The sequence below is a fragment of the Rhinatrema bivittatum genome, chromosome 15, assembly GCF_901001135.1.
Source record: "Rhinatrema bivittatum chromosome 15, aRhiBiv1.1, whole genome shotgun sequence".
In the NCBI taxonomy this organism is placed as follows: Eukaryota; Metazoa; Chordata; class Amphibia; order Gymnophiona; family Rhinatrematidae; genus Rhinatrema; species Rhinatrema bivittatum.
This window is the reverse complement of record NC_042629.1, coordinates 34,969,536-34,991,860: the sequence shown is the minus strand read 5'-3', so window position 1 is coordinate 34,991,860 and position 22,325 is coordinate 34,969,536. Positions and strand designations below refer to the sequence as shown.

The 22,325-nt window shown below is 45.0% G+C and overlaps 1 protein-coding gene across 1 annotated transcript in view; it reads left to right on the top strand.

Annotated features, from left to right (window-relative positions):
- MPC2 (mitochondrial pyruvate carrier 2) overlaps window positions 1-22,325 on the top strand; it is a 44,778-nt gene that overhangs the window by 3,408 nt on the left and 19,045 nt on the right. Inside the window, exons 2-3 of the mRNA XM_029579095.1 lie at window positions 7,092-7,132; window positions 17,692-17,776. Of these exons, the coding sequence (XP_029434955.1) occupies window positions 7,092-7,132; window positions 17,692-17,776 (126 nt within the window). The remainder of the gene's footprint in view (window positions 1-7,091; window positions 7,133-17,691; window positions 17,777-22,325) is intronic.

The window sequence follows — 22,325 nt, the reverse complement described above, 5'->3', positions numbered from 1 at the left end:
TTTTGGTTGCATTACCTATGCAGCAGTCATTTGTGCTTCTACTCTAGTTTGAAGGGCAAAGAATACAATTGTTAAAATTTGTATTTTTTGTTTTTTACTTGAAAGTAATTTTGAGAAAAAAGGACTGAAGGACCATGATACATTATAGCATGTACTCATGCTATAATGTATCATGTCCTAGCTTGTTTCTTTGGTCTGTTACTTGCTGACTTTTTCTGAGAGGCTTAGTCAAGTTTGGACAGAAATCACAAGTCCCACAAATTGCGCATTTAACAGTTTAGATTTTTATGCCTTAAAACGCTGTGGTTTGGAACACTGTCGGAGTCATCCATGGCTTTTCCCAAGAGAAATCTGTTGAACAGGGACCCCCACCTCCCCCCACCTTTTAAAACTTTTGTTCTAGAACTGGCATTTGTCATCAAGGTTTTAAAAAGCACCAGTAGGGCTGACCCCTGCGGCTTGTGTGCTCCAGCACAGCAAACTTGCGTTCAAGACCGCTGCCCGTTAGGGTGGGGGGAGGGAGGGCAGCCAGCTGCTGCCATTGCAACAGCCCCTGCCCCCACTAATGCCCCTCCAGCCTTGGGCCAGTCTCGGGGTACCTGTGTACTGGGTGGGGGTGCAGAGAGAGTGTGTGTCTGGTGCTGTCTGGTTCCGCTTCTGCCCTACTTATACGTTATCCATGTGAGCCTCAGGTTGTAGATTAACCACGTTGTCTCTGTGACCCTACTCGGAGGGCTAAAATCACTTGCCAGAGTTTTGTGTAACAACTCAGGTTTCAGGTTGTGAGCTTCTCAGCAGCAGTACTTGTTCTCTTGACATTCTTCCATCCTGTTTTTTGTTGTAGACTTCCACTGTATCAGCTGAAGTTTTTTTAAATATAGATATGGAGAGAGAGATAGATATAGATTGTAGGTTTATGGGAGATTACTGCACTCTTCAACTTGAAGTTGTGAGGCATGGTTCACCCCAGAGATGCACCGTCTTGAGTGAGATGTCTTCAAAAATGACCACCTTTGAAAGAAACAGATAAGGGGAAAAGAGCTTTTTCCCAAGTGCTGCCTGTCATGGTATGTTCTTGTGACTCGTGAGAATTCAGAACCAAAAGAAGAGGTCCTGTACAAGGATCCGGATGGCCTGCGACCCTGGGAACCACAGTTAGATTTGTATGCCACTCTCAGAACATGGGCATCTTCTTCCTTGCACAGTAACAGTGAAGGGGGCCACTGGTGACATGGGCAAGGGCAGCGTCTGAAGCTGCTCGCTCTCGCCCACCGCACACACTTGGGATGGGACTGGAGCAGGCTGCGATTGGACCCCTATACCTCCAAGAGTCGAAGGCTAAATATGCCAAAAAGGTTTAAAATGTGGACGGATTATTTTTAGCACACATTTCCAAATGTTTGAGGCAGCTTACAGCATTATTAGAATTCAGGTACCCCCAAAGAACTAACAATCTAAGGGGGGTACCTGAGGCGATGGGAATGGCATGACTTGCCCTGGCTGATGAGGGATAACAGATGCTGGTTTTCTTGGTTCTCAGCCTATTGCTGCTTTCCTCTTGACCCTGCTAATCATATAGTATAGTTTAGTAAGCAGCCTCTATCCTCTCCTCCCCCAGAGAAGTGAATTGTAACTTTGTTAAAGTTATAGGAAATAAACCAACAAAGCAGAGAGAGTGCTGATCCAGAAGTCTGTTAATTTGTAGCTCTAGTGTTGACTTCCCCCTGTGAAAACAGGTCACTTCTGCAGTATCGTGCGAGATATCAGGTTGATGCTGTGAGGAATAACTGTTCCCAGCTTCTGAACTTGCCCTGCCAGGGCCCTGATCCCCGTCTGACAGAGGAGATGCCACTGCATAGAAAACAGATTTTTTTTTTCCCCCTCCCCCTGGGACCCTAGTCTCCCTCTTCATGTGGCTAGGAGGGGGAGGAGCTTGGCCACCTCCCCCTCTTCCCATTGGTTGCTGGTAATTAAAGTTTGGATGTCTGCAGAAGGACAAAGGCTTTCAGCCTGTGACATTGACTTGCTTTAAGGAAGGTTATTTTGGATTTTTTTTTTTTTCTTTTTAAACAAAAGGTTTCATATAAAGCTGAGTAATTCCAAGAATTGACCTCCTGGGATGAAACCTACTCTCGCTCTACTGCACAGTACATTCCTTGCCAGGAATAATGCCGGCTGGTACAGAAGCAGCCGTGATTGATTCCTGAGAGATGGAAGCTTACAGCACCTGTTCTCCTCCTAGGCAGTTCCAGTCTGAACTGGAGAGCGAGTACAGCTGACAGGAGTAGGTATTAGATGGTGAGGCACTATTGAGCAATGATACACACATGATCTATCAAGACATTGTCAGATCGTCCCACATCCAACAGTAAGCATCCATCTTGTAAAATTTGGACAGCATTCCTAATGTGGTCCTGGTGGCAGTGCTTCCTCCGTGACTGGGACCGCATCCGGGCTTTTGTGCAAGTGAGGGGCTCCAGCTCAGCCAGCATCGCCACAAGACAGTAAGGGTGATGCAGAGGTGAGAGAAGCACTTGACGCCAGAGCTCAGAAAGATCTGGTGTTTGGTACAGCTGCAGTCGTTCCATGGCACTGCTCAGGATGGGCACAGCCTGGGAGTGTGATGCGTGTTCATAAATTGTAATTCCAAAAGCCAAGCTTCTTTTTCAGGCCCTGATGGAGAAATTTTGACCCGCCGTGAAAAGCTAGTTTACAGCATGAGGATTAGAGCAGTGGCTCTTAGCCCAGTCCTCAGGATGCTCCCGGCCAGTCTGGATTTCAGGATATCCACAATAAATGTGTAAGAGACTTGCATGCACTGCCTTCATTGTATGCAGATCTCATGTACAATCATTGTGGCTATCCTTAAAAGTGAGGATGACGGATTAGAGGCTCCCACCACAGGACACGTAGCATTTGGCTGTGGTTTCCTTTCCTTCAGTTCTTTTCACCCCACTCCTCTGCTCTGGACCAGATCATCTCTCCTTCCCAGTTCAGACTAGCTTTTCCTTCCCCATGCTCCACCATTCCTCCCTCAGTGCTTTTTAGAGGGGGGAGGGGATTAGAGGTCTTCGCCCCTCACAGCATTGGCTGCCTTGCTCATTTTCTTTCTTCCTCCCTTGGCAAATTGCAAATATCTTTTCAACTGGCCACAGAAAAGAAGTTTCTGAATAGACAGGCCAGTTTCTCCAGATCCTGTAATGGGGGGGGGGAGGACCTGTTGAAAAGATGCTAGGTTTCAAAGCACTGGCAGGAAGGAATCCTTAAAACACCAGGCTGTGTGCGAAGAGAGCCCTGCTTGTTAGGACGTGGGGGAAACCGCCTGCGTGCAGTGAAGAGCAGGCATACACTTGGCTGCAGTATTTCTGGTTTTCACAGGGCATGGGATAGGCTCCTCATGGACAAGATGAGCCAGCACGTTGTAGAACTGTATCCTCACAGGTGCGATCTCTGCTTCACCAGGAGGAATTTAGACGCTCTGTCATAGTTTGGAAGTTCTCTAATGTTGCTGGAGCCACTGTCCTCCTTAGTCCCCTTCATGCTCCCTCAGTATAAGCACAAAAACATTTGGAGAACATGTTTTAGGCTGCACTTGGTTTGTTCCAGTTGCCTTGATGCTGGGTATGATTGCTTTATGGCGTTATATTGGATATAACTGCCCTTGTTTGACTGCTGGGGGTTGGTAAGAGTGCTCCGGACGTAAGTGCGATGTCATCGCTGATCTCATAACCCTGCTGGCGTAGTGATGTGACATTGTGACAGAGTGGAGCAATAAAGAGGGTGGATGTGAACAACTTGTGTAAATCCCTCTTCTGCCAGTTCATCTAGGAGAAGCCCCCCTTTTTAGCTCAGTGGTAGAGTCCCTGGTTGGGAGCCTGAAAATTGCAGGTTCAAATCCCAAGATTCCCAGTTGGACAAATAGACCCTAGCGCTGCAGCGTGCAGAACAAGCATGGAACCTTCCCAAGGAGAAAACACCGGAGTCTGCTGGCTGGCCTTCATGTGGAGGAACAGATTGTAAGGTAGAAAGCAAGCTACCTTGATAGAATTTTCCAATATGAAGAGGTGATTTGTGTGTGAATTAAGCCTGGAGCACTGTGCAGAACCTAATGATCTCCATAGCTGATTTTGCCACTGAGTTTCATCAGTCCATGGCTGCCTGATCACCAAGATGTGTTGCTACTCTGACATATATGTCCATGTTTTGGCTGAAAGAATAAATAGGGACAAGTGAGCAATGTCCGCTTTGACAGAACTGTCAGTTTTGGCATTTGATTGCCTTTGATATACTGGTGTCAAAGTATAACTGTAGTATTATAGTTTCAAAGGGTAATTTTATTAAGTTTTAATTTTATTAAGATTATTTTAAGTTTTAAGATATAATTGTTTTGTATTTTATTTTAATATAGAAATGTGAAGACAGACAATTGTTTATAACTCTAGCATTATTTGTTTTGATTGCTAACTAGAAATGTGAGATTATAGGTAAACATTAACTGTGTGTAATTTTAGCATTGTTTGATTTGATTATTATGTTTATGGAAACTACATGTCATCATGATCTTATAGATCTGTATAGACGTTTTTGTTAACCAACTTGATGTCTTTTTGAGGAAGGTCGGTATATAAAAACATGTAAATAAATATATTTAAGAAACTTCCTTAATATAAGAAATAAGTGCCAATATTTCTTCATAGCTCCAAACCTGCCTACAAAACTGAGAACTAGGGAGCAAAATCTTGTGATTTAAGAATTGGGTTTTAGGATTTCTGGGATCCTATTGCATTGTGCTAAAGTCAGGGAGGATAGGCTCAGATGACATAGGCACCCAGGAGACGCAGAGACAAGGTCACCAGTCAGCACACACACACAACCAATTAAAATAGAGCAAGGCGGGGAACAGAGTACATTTGGAGAAACTCTGGGCTCAAGCATCATGCAGCAGGCTGGGAGGAACCCCCTCGGAGCCCTGTCTGTGCTTTTGGGAGACTTTAACTTCTCCATTTCTAACCATCTTTCCAGTGAGTTGCTCAGGGCAGGCTGCAGTGACACACGAGCCTCTACCAGCAGGCATAACATCAATACATCAACATTTTCATGGGCTGTCTGCTCAGATCTTGTAGGAATTTAGAAAATCTGTCAGGATAAGAGGTTCCATTTACAAGAATAAACATCACTTCATTAACACACGGGGGATCTGCTTCAGAGAAACTAGTCGTCCGTTCTTTGCCTGTGGGGAGAACCCTTTTAGAAACCAGGCTCAGGTGTGAGAATTAGCTGTTATGTTGTATTTTTTGTGTGTGGGGGGGGGGGTTATATGTATGAAAATGACAACATGGGATTGCTTTTTTTTTTTTTTTTTAATTCTCTGCTTTTTAAATATTCCATCTTTCTTTAGATGCATTCAGACTTCAGATTAACTTTAAAAATCATCTTTCAGGCAACCCAATCCGAACACCATCACATCTTTTCAAAAACAGACTACTGCAACTCGCTTCTTCTCTGTCTCCCAGCAAACACCATCAAACCCCTGCAGATGTTGCAGAAAGCTACAGCTAGGATTCTGACCAGGACCAACAAAAGGGAGCACGTTACACCCATCCTGCGGAGCCTTCACTGGCTTCCAATCAAATTCAGAATTCAGTACAAAGTCCTAATGACTCTACACAAAGCCATGCACAGTCTCACTCCGCTTGATCTAAAGATCCCTCTCCATCCCCACAAACCCTCTAGACCGGTTAGATCTGCTTATACAGACACTCTCTACACACACCCTGCCAAATCCTCTTTAAGGAAACGAGCATTTTCCACAGCTGGCCCTCCACAATGGAATGCTCTCCCGCCAGATCTTCGGCAAGAACGATGCCCGACAACCTTCAAAAAAAGACTCAAAACCTGGCTGTTCTGTCAAGCATTTCCTTAATTCAGATGATCCATCCGTCTCTCCCTCTAATAACTGGACTAGTTTTTTAGTTAGCTTTTCGTTCTCTGAAGAAGGCATAACTTCTCAGGCTGGTTATGCATCTTTCTACCGCCCATGTTAATAAATTTGTCTTCATCCTTTGGCTTATTGTCTCCACCTTTATCCCATTCCTCCGGGTAATTTACCCATTGGTCCATTCTCACTCAGTTTCATATGTTTTGTTCCTTCTAGACTCCATTTTCTAGCAAAGTTAGCTTTGATCCCCTGTTATGTATCCTGGAAATGTGATACCGTGCATTTTTAGTTTCTTGCTTAGTATTTATTTGTAACTTTGATCCCAGTTACCTGTATCCCTTGTTTGATGTAATGCATTTGTTTGCTTTTATCGTTTCACTGTAAACCGATGTGATATGTAATTTTGCACATGAATGTCTGTATATAAAAGTTCCAAATAAATACCTCTTGCCTACTGGCGCGAGGTTCAGCAGGAGCTAGCCTGAACTGTCCGGAGAGCGGTGGGAAATGAGCGGATGGTGGTTTTGTTGCATTTTGTGTTTCCACAGTTGTTGGCAGGATCCTGTGTTTGACTCTTGCAGTGGGTCAGCTTTTTTTTTTTTTTTTCCTGCTTAAAATAAGAATTCCAGAACCAAACAAAATGTGGCAAAGCCCCCCTTGCAGTGGTTGTGCCCAGCAGCTCCAGAGCCTGCTCAGTGGTGGTGGTCGGGTAATTGCTCAGTTTTAAAGCTGTTCCGGACAAAGTGGACCTTAACCAGGGTCTTCCAGATATCTTGAAATTTAAGATACCATGTCCAGTATTATTGAAGACTTTTTCCTGGTCCTTCCCTGCTCTCATTTGATTTGAAAGGCAGGAGGTTCTATGTGAAAGAAGCAGATCTGTTTAAAATTACCTAGCATGAGAGTGATTTGGGGAGGTCTGAGACTACCAGTTTATCTATGACTATATAGTAATATGTTACGCTTGTTTTCCTGGAAAATGATAAAAGTAAGGGGGAAAAAATTACCTACTAGAGCAAGCAAACCAACTGGCTTCCTTCATGATGCTGTCCACACATCTCCTGAACTTGTAAGCCCTTTGGGTTAGGGACCTGTCTGTTTTTGTTCCTTGTGATTGTTCTGTTGTCTGACTGTTTATTTTGGTCACTTTTAGGTCCGAGGACTGTGTTTTTCTGGGCTCCCGTTATGAAATGGGTAAGTACAGGCCCTCTACTCTGAATGTGTTTTAAATTTTAATGAAAGTGAATTTTAAAGTGATGCACGAGAGTAAAAAGCGCCGTACGCATGTTGATTGGCTGTTTTGAAAATTGCCTTCACTTAATGCAGCCCAGAAGGAGCCTGGTCACAATGTTCATGCTGATTGGCCGCACGGGGAAGAGACCTTCCTGGGGCGTGTTCAGGTTGGGGGGGAAAAGTACGCATACAGATGGTATTTTCAAATCTTTGCATGTGCTGTCTCGCCATCAGAAATCTACCTGCAGCAAATTTCAAGTTGAAAGTACCCACATACTATCATCTTGAGAGTTTGTGCAAAGTCCACGGATAAAACCTACGCGTGGTCATCACTCCAGTGTGGACACTTTCAGAATGACCCCCAAAATCAAGGTCAGAATGACATCGTGACCAAAACATCCAGCACGGCCAAATTCTGATGGGGTTTAACATATAAACTCCTCAACCAGCCTTCACTCCCCGTCCATCCCCTAAAAAAAAAAATCCACTTGGTTGTCTAGTCCAGAAGAAGGGAAAGTTCCCTATTGAGCTGCCTTCACGTTAGACTGAGAGGCTTCCAGTTAAGATACCGCCTGAGATGTCGCAGGGTGATGTAGCTACTGGGGCCAATAAATTTTTTTTTTTCTGCTTAATTCCCTGATTATTTGGATTCTGCCAGACTATCTTATTTTGCATTGGTTTATAATATGTCCTTGAAGGTTTCTGCGGACAGCGTGAAGTCTAAGCTAGTGAAACCTAAAATGGCATCGGAACAGGACATTCCATTACTGGCGTTCAGGCAATTTAATTCAAGAACTTTTGTAAAAATGTTTCTGCAATAGTAGATGGTCTTAACAAATTTCAGGCAGCACATGAGATTAAAGTGTGGAACTCACTACTAAAATTGATAATATGGATCATCAGTTAACTGTGCAAGAGGTGTCTGCAGAGGTCTTTACTACACAGGTTGCTGAGTTGAGGTGGGAGATTGTGTTGCTGGAGGCCCATATCGAGGACCAAAAGAACTGGGAAGGAGAATGATCCAGATTATAGGGCTTGCTGAGCAAGTCAAAGATGAAGATTTAATGCATTTTGTCCAGATCTGGATACTAAGATGGTGGCTGAACTGGTACATTGAGTAGGTCTGGTTGGTGATCTGAATGCATGCCCTAAACCAATGGTAGCTAAGATCTGTCGGAAGTTTCGCCTGGTTTTGTGTGGCCCCTAACTGGAATTTCAGCAGGGGAGGACTTCTCAGTGGGCACCTCTGACACTCCCCTGGTTTTGGTATGGATCCTTCTGCTTTTTTATCTTGGGTGGGATTTTTTCAAGGGCTGTAGTTTCTTCCAGGTTTGGCCAGTTCCATCAAACCTCAGCAGTTTAATCACAGGCTGCGGAATCCCGCAAGTCTGGTGCCGCAGATAAGCGTATGAGTAATCCTCTGCCTGCTGCAGGTTCCACTGATGGGGACCCTGCTGGTTCGGATGATGAGGGTGATCCTTACTCCCTGGGGGCTAGAGAAGTCACTTTGGGTTTGGAGTCATGTAGATGGGTCGTCAGCTCTGATCTCCCAGACACTGACGATGCTGGGAGTGCAGGGTGTTGGTTCCATGAGCCAAAGAAGAATCCCGTTTTTAGCACCTCAAATGGGGTGCTCCAGAAACCCATTTTAAAGGGGGCGAGCCTTGGTAGGGCTGTACCCCATGGATCCGACAGCAAGAGAGCAGTTGTTTTCCGAAAGTGAATGCACTGGTGTGTGCAGTCTCCAAGCGGATGACCTTTCCTGCAGCAGGGGGAGCAGCATGGAGGGATACACAGGATAGAGTTGAGGCAGTGGCAATGAATTGCAGTTAGCCTCTTTCTGCTCCCTTTTGGCTCACACTTATTTGCTTCTATCTCAGGAAGCCGAAGAGATTGGTTTGAATACCAGTTCAGTGATGGAATCGGCTGCTGCCTTTTTTGGTGGATGCAGGCTGCACCTTGGTCTGTCCCTCTGCCGGAGGGGTGGTTTCAGTGTTAATGGCCACGCGTCTGCTATGGTTGAGATTTGGTCAGCTGCTATAATTTCAAAGTCTAATCTTATGAAATTGCCCTTAAAGGATCACTCTTGTTTTGGGAGTGAGTTGGAGTAAATGATCAATAGGTGGGGTGAGTCCTAAGTTCCTTGTTTACCAGAGGATTAAAAGCAAGAGCAATCTCTTTCAGCACAACGGGCCATGCTAGGGGTTTTAGAAGTGCAACAGAGCCAGCAGGTATCAGCTTGGCACATTTTGAGGCTGTTGGGTCACATGGCCGCAATCATCCATGTCACTCCCTTGGCACGCTTACACATGCATAGAGTCCAATGGACCCTGAGGTTGTAGTGGCGCCAGGCCACTCAGACCCTCCAGGATTGTATCTGGGTCACTCAGTCTCTCCAGGAGTTTGTACTGGTGGCGGGTACTCTTCAGTCTGGAACAGGGGGTATCCTTTTGGAATATCCTTACTTAAATTGTGCTAACCACAGATGTATCTATCCTCGGGTAGGGAGCTCATGTATATGGGCTCGGCACCCAGGGACTGTGGTCTGCTCAAGAACATTCTTGTCAAATCAACTTCATGGAGCTGTGGGAAATCAGGTACGTGCTATGGGCTTTCAGAGATTGGCTGTCCAACAAAATTGTTCTGATCTAGACCAAACACCATGTGGTGTCAACAAGCAGGAAGACATGGGATTGTAGCTTCTGTGTCAGGAAGCGGTTCAGATCTGGTCCTGGGCCCTAGCCCATGGGATGGTGTTTGGGGTCATATACCTGGCTGGAACAGAGAACATGATAGCAGACAAGCTGAGTCAAGCCTTCAGACCCCATGAGTGGTCCCTAGACCACTCATGGAGTAGTGAATTGGATTTTCCGCCTCTGGGGGAGCCCGGACATAGATCTGTTCACATTCCCTGCAATCGAAAGGTGCCTCTGTCCAGGTCAGATGACAAAACATCGGATGCCCTTGCCTGTCATTGGGGCAAGGGTCTTCTGTACATGTTTCCTCCGATTCCCTTAGTGGCGAAGACTCTTGAAGCTTCATGAGGAAAGAGGGACTATGATCCTCATAGCCACTCATTGGCTGAGACGGGTCTGATTTCTACTACCATGGGAGTTGTCCATCTGGAAATCGATCAGTCTGGGGACTTCCCCAGATCTCATCAAGCAAGATTAGGGCAGACTGCAGCATCCGAACCTCCAGGCCCTGTTCACAGCCTGGATGTTGAGAGGTTAATCCTGCAGCCGCTTGATCTTTCTGAGGATGTCTGTAGTCCTATGGGCTGAAGTGGAGGAGGTTTTTCATGTGATGTGAGCAGAAGACCCTAGATCCGTTCTCCTGCCCCACACAAATACTGCCTGACTACTTTCTACGCCTATCGGAAGTTGGTGCAATTGGTGTATACCACCAAGGTGTAGATGGTACGCCCATATCTGTACAGCCTATAGTTGTTCGTTTCATGAAGGGCCTACTTTACTTGAAGCCTCCCCTAAGGCCTCCTGCTGTGTCTTGGGACCTCAATGTGGTGTTAGCTCAGCTGATGAAAGCTCCTTTTGAGCTGCTGTGCTCCTGTGACCTGAAGTATCTGACCTGGAAGATCATATTTTGGTGGCGGTTACCTCAGCAAGCTTCAGGCCTTAATGACTTATCCACCTTATGCTAAGTTTTATCATGACAGGGTGGTCTTGTGTACACACCCTAAGTTCCTGCCAAAGGTGGTGACTGATTTCCATCTTAATCAATCAATTGTTTTGACAGTTTTCTTTCCCAGATTCCATTCACACCAAGGCAAACAAACACTGCACAGTTTGGACTGCAAGCGAGCCTTAGCCTTCTTCCTGGAGCAGAAAGAAGCCTATAGACAATCCGCCTAACTCTTTATTTCTTTTGATAGGAATAGGTTGGGCGTTGCCATTGCCAAACAGACAATACCCAGTTGGCTGAGAGATTTGCATTTCCTTCTGTTATGCTCAGGCAGGATTGCAACCTGTGGGTCATGTCAAGGCTCATTCTGTTAGAGCCATGGCAGTGTCTGTGTGGCTCACTTGTGAGCAGTTCCCTTGGAGGAGATCTGAATGGCTGTAACATGGTGTTCTCTCCACACATTCACATCCCACTATTGTCTGGATAGGGATGGTCGCGACAGTAGGTTCGGCCAGTCTGTCCTCCAGACTCTGTTTGAGGTATAGAAACCAACTCTCCCAACCTTAGGGTTCATTGTTTGGATTCAGATTGTCTCCCCCTCTGTTACCAACAGCACCAGTGATTGTTGTGCCCATTGGCACCTGGTTAGATGTCTGTTGGTCTCCTTTTCTGTTGGGGAGCAGCCTGTAGCTAGGGATTCACCCATGTGTGAGGACTAACATCCTGCTTGTCCTCAGAGAAAGCAGAGTTGCTTACCTGATCTCAGAGGACAGCAGATTGTTAGTCCAGTCAAAACCTGCCCGCCACACTTCGGAGTTGGGTTTCTTGTTTGTTTTATTGTAATTCTATGTTATGAGACTGAAGAGGGGACCCCACGTGGATGCGTGTTATAGGGCATGCTGGGCATGATCAATGTGTCTAGCCAAAGGTTTCTAGAAACTTTTGATATGTGTTCCGTATCGGGCTCCATCTAATGATGTCACCCATGTGTGAAGGCTAATATCCTGCTGTCTTCGGAGAACACCTGTTCCAGGTAAGCACCTCTGTTTTCTTCCTCTTATAAATTTTGTACTCCTAAATTCATCCCCTCTTAAAAAAAAAAAAAAAAAAAAACCTTTTCACTCAATTATTGGAGTTTTTCGTGCTGGAGTTGCCTGAGCGGTTGTTAGCGTGGTGGGGATCCTTTCAGTTGACTTTTTTTACCTTTTTATAAGGGAATTTTATTTTTTGTTCCCGGTATTTTGGGTGGAATATTCAATGTTTAAACCATTTATTAAGAAACACCAGTAAGACAATATGCAGCGTGCATTGACACGCATGCCACACACAATACAAATAGCAAAACCTTTTCAGCATCTTTCTTTTGGTTTGGGGAGAGAGAATATAGCATATATGGAGAGAATTCCCCTTCCCTACCTAGACAAGTAAAAAAAAACACCTGCAGATGAGTAGCTGGCATGTGTAGAGAGAATTAATTCACAAAACCTGGTCTCTAAACCACCGAGATTTCAAAGACCATGTACAATTGCAAGTCATTCAATACCAAGCTACGAATATTGGCAGGTAATACGTGAAGATTTGCAGTCCATACCTTGAGGAAGTTCTTCCTGTGCTTAATCAATTGGCCTGGAGCCCTTTTTTCCAGTAACATTAAAGTGTGGCAAGCATTCCTCCATACCCAAACGTACAGAGCTTCATCAGATTTCCACAGCATGAGAATGCGCTGTCTTCCTGATTGATTGATTGATTTATTTATTTATTTATTTATTGTTTTTGTTATACTGAGTTTCATGATAGGCATCACATCAACCCGATTTACAAATAACAAGGAGTGTAAAGCATAACGTAACGTAAAAACAATATTTTCAATAAGAACCTTGAACTTTAAATAAGCCTTACGTACAAGAATCCTCTTACCTTTACCTTGAATTTTAAATGGAACGAGGTCATCAAAAAGAACCCCTTCCAGATGGGAAACTATATTTTGTCACAGTATTAATTCAAAGAAATCTTTAATTCCATCTCAGAACTTAATTGCTTCACAGGTCCGAAAAACATGGCCAAGTGTCCCCCTGTCGATCTTACTTTGATGTATATCCGTTTCCACATAACCTGATTTAACCAGGGATAATAGATATACTTTTAAAAATTTAAATTGCATTTCCCAGAGTACCACATAAACCCCCACGCAATTGGATAGCTGTAAGCTTAATAGAGAGGTCTCCGTTCCATTGATCCAGCAGAGGACCAGGTCCCAGGGGCAAACGAACACAAGTAAAGACTTATACAGTCTAGAAACTCTCACCCTCTTATAATCCCCCAATCTGAAAGAATTCCTCAAGGCTGATATGAAGCACCTTTTGGACTTGCCTAGCATGACGGGAGTAAGAATTCTTGCTATTTCAATAATTGGACCCAAGCTGTGGAATTCTCTTCCTGACCTTAAGCTGATTCATAAAAATTAAAGGCAATATTTTTCCAAGAAGCATTTTCAGTCATTAGATTTTTGTTTAGGTAAATAACATTATTGTATGTTTCATGTACTATATATGATTGTGCTTAGCATATAACTTTTAAGACAAAAAGTATTTTAATAAAAATAGCTGAGATCTTTTTGTTGCAGTGATATGTGGCAGGTTGCATGGCTACTCTGGCTGGAAATTCTTAAGAATGATTAGGACCAAGTCTGTCTCTCTATTTCTTTGACTTTTTTTATTTTGAAAGTTGGCATGGCTTCAGATCAGCAACCTTCAAGGATAACGACGGAAACCCTACCGTATAGGATCCAGCCCTTTGAAAGAATCTGACTCGCACGCAGATGTTGGCTAATATGTAACTGGCAGTAGCCCAAGGAATCGGTAGGAGATGAATGGGTGCGGTGGTTATAGCAGCACTTAAGGAGTTGAGAAGAAGAGTGCCAACCTTGTTAAAACTAATTTTCTGCAAACATCTATAAAAAGAAAAAAAAACTCTTAACTGTATTTATGCTTTGCCACACGGAGATCGCAAACATCTCATGCCACCCTATAGAGCAGGGGTCGGGAACCCATGGCTCGCGAGCCAGATATGGCTCTTTTGAGGGCTGCATCTAGCTCGCGGACAAGTGTCGCCACACTTCGCGGTTCCCCGCTGACCCAGCTGCTCCCCGGTCCTCCGCCGCCCGGGCTTAAAATGCTGTCAGCCCGGGCGGAACGCGGCAGGACAGCTGGAGTCAGCGGTACCGGCGTGCTCTCTTCTCCTCTTCCCCCCCCCCCCCCCCCCCCCCCCCCCCCCCCGCGGCCCGGAAGAGGAAGTGGTGAGCATCGGGTGCCTGCGCGGAAGAAGAGACCACGTGGTCTCTTCTTCCGCGCAGGCACCCGATGCTCACCACTTCCTCTTCCGGGCCGCGGGGGGGGGGGGGGGAGAGGAGAAGAGAGAGTCAGCGGCACGACTAGAGTCAGCCGGGTGCCTGCGCGGGAGTCATCGGGTGTCAGCCGGGTGCCAGCGCTGGAGTCATCGGGTGCCTGCGCGGGAGTCTTCCCGCGCAGGCACCCGATGCTCACCACTTCCTCTTCCGGGCCGCGGGAAGAAGAGAGCACGCCGGTGCGCTCTCTTCTTCCCGCGGCCCAGAAGAGGAAGTGGTGAGCATTGGGTGCCTGCGCGGGAAGAGGCCACGCTAATGTCCGACGGGAAGAAGACTGCAGCGCGGCTCGGAGGAAAATGAAGAGTTTCAACCGCGACCGATGGGACTCCGCCTTCGCCTCCGCGAGGGCTGAAAATGAAGGAGGTTAGCGTTGGGAGGAGGCTGCTGCTGCCGCGAGTTCCCGGGGTGGGGGTGGGGGAGAGAGTGAGTGAATGAGCGAGCAAGCATGTGTGTTTGAGATCCTGTGTGTGTGAGTGAGAGATTGCATGTATGTGATTGACTGGGAGCCTGTATATGTGAAAGAGAGTATGTCTGTGATTGAGAGCCTGCCTGTGAGAGAGAGAGCATGAATGTAAGTTTACCATTGGGAACCTGTATGTGTAAGTTTGTGATTGAAAACCTGTTTGTGTGAAAGAGTATGTGTGTATGATTGAGATCCTTTGTGTGTGAGAGAAATCATGTGTATGTATGATTAAGAGCCTGTGTGTATAAGTAAGATAGATATCATGTGTGTCTGTGTGTGATTGAGAGCTGATTTAGGTGAGGGAGCATGTGAGTATGTGATTGAGAGCCTGTGTGTAAATGAGAGAGAGAGGACATGTTTGTAAGCATGTGAATGAGAGTCTGTGTGTGAGAGAAAAAGACAGCATGTATTTATGTGATTGAAAGCCTGTGTGTGTGTGTAAGCGTGAAAAGATAGACAGCATATGTGTAAATGTGTAATTAAGAGCCTATATGAGAGAGAAAAAACATGTGTATATGTGAGTACTGAGAGCATGTGTGTATAGGTGTGTCATTGAGAGCCAGTGTGAGAGAGAGTGCTGGTATGTGACTGAGAGAGGAGAAAGTTCCAAGCAAACCACCCCACCTCCTGCTAATTCAGAACAATCTCAGGACACCTGGATATCAAACGTTCCCAGGTATGCAGAGCAAAAAAAATTTTGTATCCTTATTATTTTTCATTACTGGATCTTTGTGTCTGCTATTTTGAAATATTTTGTTGGTATCTGGAAATGTTTTATATGAGTTTTTAATTATTGGATATTCCACTCATCAGCTGTTTCAAAATATGTTCTTTTTGTTAGTACAGTTTTACTGCTGATGATTTTATATTTCTTGATTTGTTTTATAAGGATGGGTGATGTTTCTTTTTTCTTTGTTACACTGCATACAGAGACTCTAGCTTGTTGCAGTTTTCAATTCAGTTTTTTCTGCATGCTTCTTGTTATGCGTTTTGGTCTCTTTATTCTATGTTAGGTGAGGGACAGCACGTGATTCAGGTGAGGTTTTCTGCTGGCGTGTTGTTTCTGTGTAGGACTCTATAGCAGCCTGACTTGGTCCGTTTTCCTAATAGGAGATGTATTGGTGTCTTAAGGCCTGGTGTAATATTTTCAGAGACTTATTGTACATTAAAAGTGTGATCTTACATAAAATGCACATATTTACTTGTATTTAGTTTTAAACATATTGTATGGCTCTCATGGAATTACATTTTAAAATATGTGGCGTTTATGGCTCTCTCAGCCAAAAAGGTTCCTGACCCCTGCTATAGAGGAACAGAATATCATGCCCTCTGTCCCGAGGCACAGTGAATTCTGCCAGCTCAAGCCTTCAGGAGCTTTGTCATCTGCTTTGTCCAGTAACACATGAAGTCACGAGAAATATCAACTTGTTAACAATTGGCACTGTTAATTTCGCCATCAGAACCAAACCCCTTGGAGACACACATGCTACCCTGGCACATGCACTTCACCAAAACGTTTCTTTACCTCGAAAACAAACACATATTGACAAATTTGTCTGCTCCAAGCTCAGCCCAAGTCTCCTTTACTAGCTTTGAGCATTGTCCCCTTGCAAATCATTCGCCAGAGACTGAGTGAGATCAGATAAGGAATGTTGGGCCATAGCACTGATCCTTGAAGAGCTGCTGATGGAGGAACTGGATTTCTCAACTAGGCTTGTGTTTCTTAAATTTAGCAGTGTTTGTTTGTATTCATTCAAGCGCCAGAGGTGGCCTATCTAATTTTAATATTCCCTTATCAGATGCTTGCATATCAGAATAAGACTTGTAAATTGCATGCTATCTTCAGTTTGAAGCTACGTTTGTGAATTTATAAAGAATATTATGTGCTTGTTAGATACCTTGTATAACAAAACTTACCCTTAGATTTGAATGCAGATGGGATGCAAGTTTCAATCTTAGAAAGCTAGTACGGACTCATGGATTATTGAGGGCAGGCCAGATAGCCATCCCTTGCTTGACCTTTCTGTATGTGTGCGGCTTACAGTCTTAAATTCAAGATCTAGGTTTTTTGCTTTCATTTTTCTGCCCTGAAAATGACTTCCATGCACAAGGCACGCTAATTATCCAATACTGAAGTCTCCTTCAGACTATAAGCTGCTACACCCGCTAGTCTGCATGTGACCCTAGTAATATGTAGTGGCCCACCTGGAGTGAATTCTTATACAGAAGGGTGGGTAAGAGAGAAATCGAGAAGTCATGGAGGGTAACCTGCAACTTTTTGGGCAGCCTGGATGGTGTTAATATTCCTTTGTCCCTCTAAACTTAGACCATTACTTTATGGCACTTGGTAACTGTGGAATAAAATTCCTCCAGTTTTGCAGATTTAATTGCAAGAGCTGTGGTCTGCATCTGTAGAAGAGAATCTGAGCCAAACTTAAGATGGACACCCTTAGGCAGGATTGGAGAGGGGGAGAGTGCCATACACGTGCCCCTTTTGAAGGGGACAGCAAGAACAGGCTTCTCCTTGGCACAGGAAACTGCTGGACCCAAGAGACAAAAGCAAAAAAAAAAAAAGGAAGAATCTTTCTTTAAAGGGTCCATCTATGCCACAATAAAAGTGATCCATCTATGCCACAATAAAAGTGATGAGTAGCCGTGGGCAGGTTGCATATAAGGCAAGCAGGCAGGCTGCTGTTTTAAAAATGTCCTGCCTGTATGGAGAGAGCAGGACAAGTGTTCTGTGAATCCCACGCAGCCTCATTAGCAAGAGGCTGGGATTACCTTGTGCTGACCAGCTCCGTTTGGTTCCTGCTGGTCATCGCGTCAGAAATACACGCAATGCGTGAAGCACTCTGTGGCACTTGGAAGGAATGTTTCTGATACACACAGAAGTAACATTTTGAATTGGCCAGATGGTGAGTTCTACTTGTTGCTGGGTCATACAGTATCCAGAGGTCAGCATCCTGTCTAACCATTTTTTTTAACCACCGTCTCCATGCATTTGTTTTTCAGGGTTTGGTAATTGCTGGCCTGGCTGACATGACAAGACCAGCTGAAAAACTCAGTTCAGCCCAGTCTGGGGTGTTAATGGCCACAGGTAACTATCATTTTGTCATTATCCCTCCATCCTCCGAGAGCTTAGAGCCTGATGAGTTTGTGTTGTCATGAAAAGCCCTGAATTTCTGCCATTTAGGAGATCTGAGTCCAGGTCCTAGTCCCTACTCGGACAGTGGGGCTCGGAGGGAGTCCCAGCCATAGCCTAAGAATGACCCTTACTGGCCAGGCTCAAGTTCCATAGGGCTCTGCAACCACAGACTGTCACTACAATGCCTGGAGGCGTGAGGGTGCTCTGCAGAGATTTTTATGATAACCCCACCAGGGCAAGGAGAAACTTGAGCAGTGAAGAGGCAGAAAAGGCAAACTCTTTTGTGTATCATATCTGTGCTTGGTATTGAATGTAATATTTGCAAAACAGCAGTATGAAAAGAATGTGTTGGAGATTACTAGGACTGCAAGTCCATTGGAGATAAAAGTACTCCGACACACAGAAATATGCCAGAGGTCGGTGCCTAGTTCTAGGCTCATCTTACATAATTTGCATATTTAAAAATAAAGAATTTTATACTAATCACTCAATGTTTTGCTGTGTTCATCTCTCCGATTTTTGCTAACTGAATAGCTACATCATAGGGGTATAGCTTAGGGATGATGACCTTTAAACTCTTCATTCCAAAAGATATTGGTATGTACAGATTCATATAAACACTGACGAGTGAAAATGACCTCTGATATTTCTATCTAAACCATAATACTTTGTAACTTCCCCAGAATCAGTCCTATTTGACTCTTTCACCATTTACAATAAACCTAAGAAGTTGCATATTTACAGTCTCTCTGCATTGCCTTCGCCAGTTTTCCATAATGGGAGCATGTTTCCAAAAGGTGGCATGTAAAGAACTTCGCCAAAAGAAGTTGAGCCACTAGTGGTTTATTCTGCCGCGCGATCAATGAATCATCCCATCTTCCAAGTAAGCCCAAAAGCAGAGTCCTGCATATTTCTTCTCCAGTTATGTCCAATGTTTTTCTGTGACTTCCTCCCAGAAGTGCTTTACTGCTGGGCAGCTCCATCACCCATGTAAACCAGGGCCTCGTTCTCACACCTCCTCCAACATGTGATTGCCATAGCAGGAAAAAGGTTTAGAGAAATATACCAGCGGTCGATATGGTCTGTGTAAGAGTTTAGTCGACTCAACCCTCCTATTGCAGATAGAAAATGTGATGTGCAGTCTGCCAAACAGTTCTCCATGGGGTCTCATCCAGTGCCCAGACCTAAATCTGTTCCATTTCTCAATCCAATGGACAAATGATCTGAGAGACCTGTTCCTGTTTCATTGCATGGTAACTCAAAGTGCTTGCCATACGATGTCTCATTGCTTTCCTGAATCTGAATAGAAGCTGCTCTTCTAGCTGTCTGTATTCAGAGTTTATTGAAGCCTACACAAAATAAGGGGGGAAAATCCCAAATACTGAATGGTTGGCAATTTAAAGTGTAGCAAAACAGAAAAGGCAACAAGATCCACAGGCAAAATACCATAATAGAAAAAGTGGTAAAACTTAGTCAGCTGCCAGCATATATTTAAGAAATAGAAGTATTTAGGGGTAGATTTTAAAAGGTGCGCTTCCCGTCACAGACACGCTGATCTTATAACGTGCTGGCCAGCGTGCGCAGGGTGGGGCTGTGCCTAATTTTGTAAACGTATGCGCGGCGGCGAGATCGGGCCTTTCCCAGTTCCCTCCAATTAAGGAGCGGACTGGGAGGGAACTTTTCAACTCACCTAACTGACCTTCCCCCCCCCCCCAATCTAACCCCAAACTTTTTATTTTACTTCTTGCTCCCCTTCAGGAGCAGTATCAACTTGCCAGTCTGCGCTTCCCTGGCACAACGGCAAATGGCCGCTATATCGGCCACCTCCAGACCTGCCCCTTTCTCTAGGCCCAGCCACGTGTGTAACCCCCATTTTTTTTTTACGCGCATGATCGTTTTCAAATTCGGCCGTTAGCTTCTGTATAGGGGAGCTAACACATTGGTCCAGTTTTAATAGGATTTCTTTTCAAAGTCTGATTTAATGCAAAGCCCAATTCTCCAAAAATCAAACTTTGTGATTACAAAAAGGAAACAGTAAACTGATGGGAAACCTGAAGAGAATAAACTAAAGTTGGGCTATGACCTCCCCAGTACAGAAGGGCCTGCTGCTGGCCACGATTCGGCACACAGCGTGCTTCAGGAAGACATCAAACAAACCAAACTCCCTTCGTTTCCTCAATCAGCTCTGAAGGGAAAGAATGGCAAGGTTTAAAAGGCTGTAAGAAGGACAAGGAAAACCGTGGGTTTCTCTCTTTGAAGGTACAGCAACATAAACAAGGTCGTGTGTAATGCAAAAGGACTTCTGAATGAATTTTCCTTAATGCTGGGAGACTTACCCTGGCTTGGTTTGGCTCGTTGGTGCCTGTTGCTGCATTTTTCATCTCGTAGATGCAAATGCAATAGATATGGTTTCTGTATGTATTCTTTATCCAAAATGGAATCTAATTTATCCCAGGACAAGCAGGATGCTAGTCTTCACATAAAGGTGACGTCACCGAACGGAGCCCAGCGCGGGAAACCTTTCTGTCAAAGTTTCTAGAAACTATTGACTGGCCCTGAGAGGCCACTGAGCATGCCCAGCATGCTATGATATTCTCTGCCACAGGTGTCTCTTCAGTCTTCGCTTTTCTGCACTGCCTCACACATCGGACTGGAGCCGTTGCGTTCTTCGCGAATTCTTGTGTGATTAAAACTTAGAATTCTCAATTTCTCGATATTCTCTCTCATAAAAGTCTCTCACGGATTTTTTCTCACCGGCTGATGAGTACTGTTCACATTGATTTCTCATTTTTTCACTCTCACGAATTCACATTAATCAACGGCCGTCGATCCCAAAATGGCGACAGGATTCAAAAAGTGCCCTGTTTGTAATAGAAATATGTCTATAACCGATCCACATTTGGAGTGTGTTCTCTGCCTCGGAGAAAAACACGATGTGAGTACATGTCCCAAATGTGCCGAAATGACAGCAAAAGGACGGAAGGCCAGGCAGGGGAAGATGGAACATTTGTTCCAACTACAGTTAATTCCCTCTCCTTCCAAGTCATCGAGGTCGTCTCCGGCTGGAGCAACCAAATGAGCACTAGTTAAAAAGCCGCGTCCGGACGGATCCAGTGATCACCCGTCCTCACCATCATCGGTGTTATCTACAAAGTCGGCGGACCATCAAAAACCTAAGCATCGCCATCGACGTCTGTCATCCTCCACGTCGATGTCCCAGGAAGAATCGATGCCGAAGCGGCCCAGAGAACAGGAAACTCCGGCACCTTCCGCGCCTGGGCCCTCGTCTATGCCAATTCCAAGCACAACTCCAACTACGTCGCAGGATGTTTCTTTACCGCCACCGCTTACAACTTCGATGACTACATCAGTTGTACAGCCGGAATTGTCTATTTTAATAAGACAAGCGGTCCTCCAGGCTCTTCAAGAGCAAGTTCTGGCGATTCCGCCTATGCCTCCAGCATCGATGCCGGTGGGTACACCGATGACGGCGCCTTCATTGACACAAAGGACATCGATCGATTCGATCACAACTACGCCGAGGCTATAGACATCGACATCGATTTTTGCCCATATTCCATCGGGCCCGTCTGACGTTCCCTATTCCATCGACATCAATGACTTCGATAACGCTTTCGTCGATGACAACATCGAGGACACCCTCGATACCATTGAGGCAACCTTTACTTGAACCACCAGAAGTGCAAGACGAGGCTTTCTATCGACGCCTCTTACAAAGGTAGAGCATCAATTACGAGGCCACAGGACACTTCTGCAGCATTTTCCATTGATGATCCACAGCCAGGCCCCTCAGGCCTTCACTTCCCAAAACCTAAAGAAACACCAAAATCTCCTTACAGAGAAGATTCTGAGGATTCTTGGGATGAGCAACACTCTCAATTTTCTTCAGAAGAGTTTGTCCGACCCTTCTTCTCCAGATCAGAGAAAGAAGTCACCCCCTGAGGATCTGTCATTCTCCTCATTCATCTAAAGCATGGCTGACTCTATTCCATTCAAGCTCACAGCAGAGGAAGACACCAGGACACAAACCCTTGAGGTTTTACACTTTGTTGACCCACCCAAACAAGTACTGGCAGTGCTAGTCCATGAGGTCCTATTAGAGCTTCAAAAACGAATTTGGGAATATCCATCTTCTGTTCCTGCAGTGAACAAGCGTGTGGACACTACTTATATAGTCCAGCCAGCCCCAGGCTATCAGAAACAGCAATTACCACACCAGTCTGTGGTAGTGGAGTTGGCACAGAAAAAATCCAAACGTGTGCGCCCACACTCATCGACCCCCACCTGGTAGGGACCATAGATTCCTAGACTCATGGGGAAAGAAGGTCTATCAGAGTTCTATGTTAAACACCAAGATTTCTGCCTACCAGCTGTACATCACTCAATACCAGAGGAACCTCTGGAAACAAATGGAAGAATTTGTTACTTCCCTACCCGCACAATTCCAAGAACCAGCACAAACTGTAATCAACAAAGGCCT